Source organism: Parus major, unplaced genomic scaffold, assembly GCF_001522545.3.
Source record: "Parus major isolate Abel unplaced genomic scaffold, Parus_major1.1 Scaffold220, whole genome shotgun sequence".
In the NCBI taxonomy this organism is placed as follows: domain Eukaryota; kingdom Metazoa; phylum Chordata; class Aves; order Passeriformes; family Paridae; genus Parus; species Parus major.
The window spans coordinates 142,395-148,164 of record NW_015379263.1 but is presented as its reverse complement, the minus strand read 5'-3'; the positions used below and the strand labels follow the sequence as shown (position 1 = coordinate 148,164).

Here is a 5,770-nt window from a genome sequence, read left to right as displayed (position 1 = left end):
CCATTCCATTCCATTCCATTCCATTCCATTCCATGCCATTCCATTCCATTCCATTCCATTCCATTCCATTCCATTCCATCCCATCCCATCCCATCCCATTATCCCATCCCATTATCCCATCCCATTATCCCATCCCATTATCCCATCCCACCTGCCCCATGCCTGCCCACTCCCTCTCCCACGTGGCCGAGCCCCTGTGCTGCTGCAGGACGGTGCCGTTGGCCACATCCCCGAGGAGCCCCGGTCCCCAGCGTGGAGCGGGGGCTGTGCCCACCCCAGACCCACCTCTGCAGCTCCTCCGGTCCTCAGCCAGCTGGAAGGAGTGGTTGCAGTAGCAGACGGGGCCGGACACGGTCGGTGCACAGTGGTGCTGGCAGCCCAGCGCAGAGCAGTTGGCCAATTGTTCTGCAGGGACGGGGAAGATGGAAGAGAGAGGATGTCACCCAGGGAGGAACAGGATGGACACCAAGGGTTGGGTGAGCAGGACCGCCAGACACCCCACCAGGATTTGCTGGGAAATTTCACACTGCTCCCACCTCTCCAGAGAGGAGAGAAGGACTGAGCCCCTCAGCAGAGGGAGGGAGGATGTGTGGGATCCACAGCTGCTCCAGGGAGGGGGCTCTGAGCAGCCCCTGCCATCCCCAGTGCTGCTGACCCTGTGCCACTTGCAGGGGTGGCTGAGACCTGGCACCCCTTGTGCAGGGAGGGGATGCAGGTCCAGGCCATCCTGAGGGATGTGGATACACCAGAGAGCCCAGAGCTCCCCTCCTGTCCAAGCCTGGAGTGCTCAGAGGGGCCAATGTGGGGGTTCAGCACCGGGGTTCTGCTGGCATTAGCACCCCCAGGATGTCTGCAAGGGCAGCAGAGCATCCCCAAATCCTTGGGGGAGCAGGATGGGGCAGCAATGGTCCAGCAGCTGGAGCAGGAACAGGGGTTGGGGTGATTTGGGGTGATGGCTCAGGGTGACAGCTTGAGGTGATGGTTTGGGGTGATGTCTCAGGGTGACAGCTCGGGGTGACAGCTCACCTGCCCATACCTGGGGCAGTGACAGGCTGGGACTCGCAAGCAGCTGCGAGGAAATGAGGAAATGCCTCCCTGGGGCGGCACCGGCCGCAGGCAGGGGGGACTCGGCATCCGGCTCAAGCATCACCGAGGGCTGGCGGCCCCGGCGTGCCCAAACCTGTGAGCACCAGGTGCCCAAACCTGTGAGCACCAGGTGCCCAAAGCCCTGAGCACCAGGTGCCCAAAGCCCTGAGCAGCTGCCCCAACACGGCTCACGTGGCTCATGTGCTGCCCGGCCGTGAAAAATCAGATCCCACTCAAGTAAGGAGAACTCTCACTGAAATATTCATTCTCAGCTCAGGCACAGCTGCAGGAGCTGCCCCGGGCTGCTCCCATGGGATCCAAGCAGCAGAGAGGAGCTGGTTCCCAGCAGGGAGCCCTTTGGGGCCAGGGGTCTTGGGGGAGCGGGACAGGAGCCCCCCAGCCCAGGCAGGGAAGGGCTGGGGAGCACAGCGGCTCTGGAGCGCAGGGTCAGCCCAGGACACACGTTTCTGAGCGATTAATCTGCACAGCAGCACGCTGGTTTAGGGAGTTTTCCAGCAGGATTAGCCACGGGGACAGGCCAGGAGGGGGGACAAAGCTCCTGGAAATTAGGAAAAAACCACAGCGGTATCTCTTATCTGGACCAGAACCCCAGGCCTGGAGCTTTTAAAGCCAGGAGACAATGCAGTTATTTCATGGCTGCAGGCTCAGGAATGATGGGCATTTCACTTCCAAGCGGCTCTGGATAATCTCTGGATCTGTGACCGTGCTGAGCTGAGTGTGGTGGGGCTCACACTCCACAGGACAAACCAGAGACCTCAGGGACCTTTTGGGGAGTATCCCATGGGGCAGCCCCCCCTTTCCTGGCACCGTGTGCCCCCCAAACCTACCCCGGCAGTGCGGCCCCTCGTCGGAGCCGTCGAAGCAGTCGTGGAGGCCATTGCAGAGTTTGCTCATGTGGATGCAGAGCTCGGTGCCCAGGCAGTTGTGCTCGTTGGGTTGGCAGCGGGACACTTTGCTCTGGGGACCTGCAGGGCACCAAAGGGGACGAGGGTCAGCACAGGGACCGTCACCCCCCGGGTGCCAACACCCTGCTTGTCCCGAGGCCGTGGCACAGGCAGGTTCATGGGGGGCCCCTCTGAGCCCGGCACAAGGAGACTTAATCTCCATTATTAACTGGAAAAATTACAAAGGAAGCCAGGCTTTATTTTTAAGCTCCTCTGAAAAGAAGTGAGGCATGGAGACAAACAACAAACACACCATAAATCCATTAAACAGCCTGAAACCCCGGGAAAAGCTCCTGCAACGGCTTCACCCTGGGCTGGAGGTGGCTGCAGGGGTGACAAGGAGCCCTGGCACAGCCCCTGCAAATCCTGACCCCCTCCATGGGGTCTCCTCCTCTCCCTGCCCCAAATCCACCTTTCAAGGCTGAACACACACAGCGTTTCACCAGAGCTACCAAGGCATCTCTGCCCAGCCAAAACACTTAAAATCCCATTTTCCAGGGGCAGCTCATGCCTCACACTCCCCTCAGGGAGGCAGAAATAGCTCCGTGGATCCCCCCAGGCCCCCAGTGAGCAGCAAGAAGGGCACAGCACACACCGTGTCCAGGCACGGTCCCATTTTAGCCCAGTCACCTTCACCAGACTCCAGCAGAGGAGTTTGCCCTAAATAAGCTCCAGCTCTCCTTGGAGAGGAGTGTTACATCACACACAGAGCTCCGTGTGCCGGCACATCCTCATCCCACACAGCTCCAGACACCTCTGAGGGACACTGGTGGTGATCCCACCGTGACCCTTGGGCTCCCAGGAGGGGATAAAAGCCCTTGGAAGCACATGGAGCTGTGGGAAGGGCACCACAAAGCCCAGGGTGTGTGACACCCACCCTGCCAAACACACCAAGCAGGATCCTCAACACATCCCAGCCAAAACTTCCCTGTCCAGTGTGTCCATCCTGGCCAGTGACCCCCATTCCTGCTCAAGGGATGCCTGAGAAACAGGAATCTGACAGGCTCCAGGTGCCAGATCGCTCCCCTGGCTCTCCATCACATCCCAGTACGCTCCCAGTGAGGCTGGCCTGGCACTGTGGTGATGGGATCTGCACACCCAGGCTCTGTCACAGCCAGCAGAGATCTCAGCTTCCCCTCTTCCCCAGCCCCAGGGCACCCAGCAGATGATTCCTGGGAGAATTTCTTACTGGGTGCCACTGCACAGATTTATTTTTGCAGAGGGTGGGCCCCCCGTAATTGCAAATTATGGGTTAATTAAGTAACGTCAATATATGAACCAGAAGAATGGAGGGGCTGAAGTGAAGAGCCCAATTCATCAGTCAGAACTGCTCTGCCGTGTCCATTATTCCCTGCAAAGAGCCTGGATCAAACCACTTATCCCAAACAGGGCAGGATTAATCCACAAGCCACTTTGTTTGCTTTTGACCGTGTTGGCGCTAATAAATGAGCCAATTTATTACATGTGACAAGCTTGTGGTACACCCCAAGGAGCTGAATTAGATAGGAATGTTTAACCTCGAAAAACCACTCAGAGAAAAAAAAAAGGGAAAGAAGAAAAGCAATTCTTCCTCCTGCAGTTGATTTGGCAACAGCCCAGGGAGATGCAGATGGGGGAACACAATGAGGGAAGAGGATGGAGGAGCAGGGGTGGGATGATCCCACTTGTCCTGGCAGGATGGACACGGATGGCAGCACTGAGGGCCTCTGGGTCACTTCTGAACTCATCAGGACCGTGCCAACAGCAGATCCAGCACAGCAAGATGAGGGATCTGAGGCCTCCTGAACGCTCAGATCAAAGGATGGACCAGCCAGGCACCGGCCAAAGCTGAGCCACGGTAAATTCCTTCCTCAGAGCCCCTCATCTTTGATCTCCAACAGGATGGACACTCTTCTCCAAGTGTTTTCCTCTCAGGAAAGCCCCGTGGAGCAAAAAACTGACTGTGCAAGAACCAGGCAGGAGCCACTCACACCAAATGAGCAGCACTGGGGACAGGAAGGGACCGGCTTCAACCTGAGCAAATCCAGGGAATACTTCAAAGGATTCCCCAGAGAGGAAAACCTGGCACGTGCCTGACAGCGTTCCAAGAGGCTCGGGCAGGAGAACATCGGTGCCACGCAAACCCCGCGGCACCAAAGGGCTCCGGAGCCCCGGCAGGAGCTCGAACATGGATTAAAGCAGAGTAATAAAAGTCATTCTCTCCCTGCCAGAGAGATAAGGGGGATGAGAGGCTGCTGGAAGCCCCGGTGCTGGAGTGGCGTGAGAAAAGCCAGCCTGGCAATCCCAGAGATAGCGGGGGCCGTGCTGACAGCTCGGGCTCCACGGGATGAGCCTGGGCAGGAGCAGGAGGGAGGCTCCACTCATCCCCTGGCCCATGGCAACGGCACAGATGTGCCCTGGCACCCCAATCTCCGTGTCCTGGGGGACACAGCATCCCCCTGACTCCTTTCCAGTGTCTAGGGGTGCAAAGTGGGAACTGCAGGTGGGCAGAGACACTCAGGAAGGTGCAGCCCCTCCAGGTCTCCAGAGATCAGCTGGGGAAGGAACTGCTCCCAAAGAACTGAGAAATTCCAAAGTCTGGGGTCTGTGGTGGTGATGGAAACGCACAAACTCAGTCCCATGGTGGTGAGGAGACAGGAGATGCCAGGCCTTGGTCTGTGTCTCACAGAGGCTCCCACTCCCCTGTCCTGTCCCTGCCAAGCGTGTTCTGAGGGGCACAGGGGCAGCGGGGGTCCCGTGTCCTCCAGGGATGAGCCCTCAGGGGGTTTGGACCAACCCCAAGAGTCTTCCAACATCCATGACCTCCACACAGAGGTGCATGCACAGCACCTGCTCCTGGCACCAGGCCCCTCACCAGCCCCAGGGGAGAGAGAGGAGGAAGGTGAAGAGGGAAGAGCATCCAAGGGATCCGTGCTCCGGTCACCTGCCCACGTGGATCGAGCAGGGATGCACGCGGCAAGCGGAACATGCCAATCAGGATGGATTTCTTCCAGCCTCCGAGTCCTCCTGCTGTAATTTTCCAGGGCTGCTGATTGACTGGAGCCAGCCAGCCCATCCCAGCCCCCCACCCCTCCCACGGAGGGGCCGTTGCATCATTTTGCCTTAAGGAATAAACAAACCCAGAGCCGAACCAGAAACTGCTCTGGAGGAGACGGTTCTGCCAAGCACAGCATGAAGTGGGAATCTGGGAGGGAGAGCTGGGACAGGGAACGAGGAAATTCTGCTGGGCCCCGTGGTGGATGTCCTGTGGCCCAGAATGCTGGGACATGGGACAGGTGGGTCCTTGCTCCAGCCCAGCCAGAGCAGAGCTCCTGGCACAGCTGCCATCCCTGGTGTCACCACAGCTCTGACTGCTCTGCAGACACCCCCACATTCCTGTCCCTACACCTCACCTACCCCAGCCCAGCTCTGTTTCCTTCCAGAGAGGCTCCACCACCCTCAGAACACATCTGGGACAGCAATGTCACCTTTCCAGCAGATCCCAGGACTCCCAGAGATCTCCTTCCCTCACTCCCCATGCCCAGGAGTGCCGAGGTGCTGAGGACGGGGTGACACTGCTGCCGAGTGTTCCTTCCTCGTGCACATCCATTTCGATGGAAACAAACACAAATGAGTGATCCCCCGTTCCCAGGAGGCTGGTTTGGAACCACGGACAGAGGGATGGACGGACGGATGGATGGTGGATGGATGATGGATGGATGATGGATGGATGATGGATG

The 5,770-nt window shown here is 58.4% G+C and overlaps 1 protein-coding gene across 1 annotated transcript in view; it reads right to left on the bottom strand.

The window, feature by feature from the left end:
* LRP1 (LDL receptor related protein 1) overlaps nt 1-5,770 on the bottom strand; it is a 100,162-nt gene that overhangs the window by 78,697 nt on the left and 15,695 nt on the right. The window contains exons 4-5 of the mRNA XM_033511439.1: nt 1,935-2,072; nt 286-405 (exon numbers count right to left, since the gene is read on the bottom strand). Coding sequence (XP_033367330.1) covers nt 286-405; nt 1,935-2,072 — 258 coding nt within the window. The remainder of the gene's footprint in view (nt 1-285; nt 406-1,934; nt 2,073-5,770) is intronic.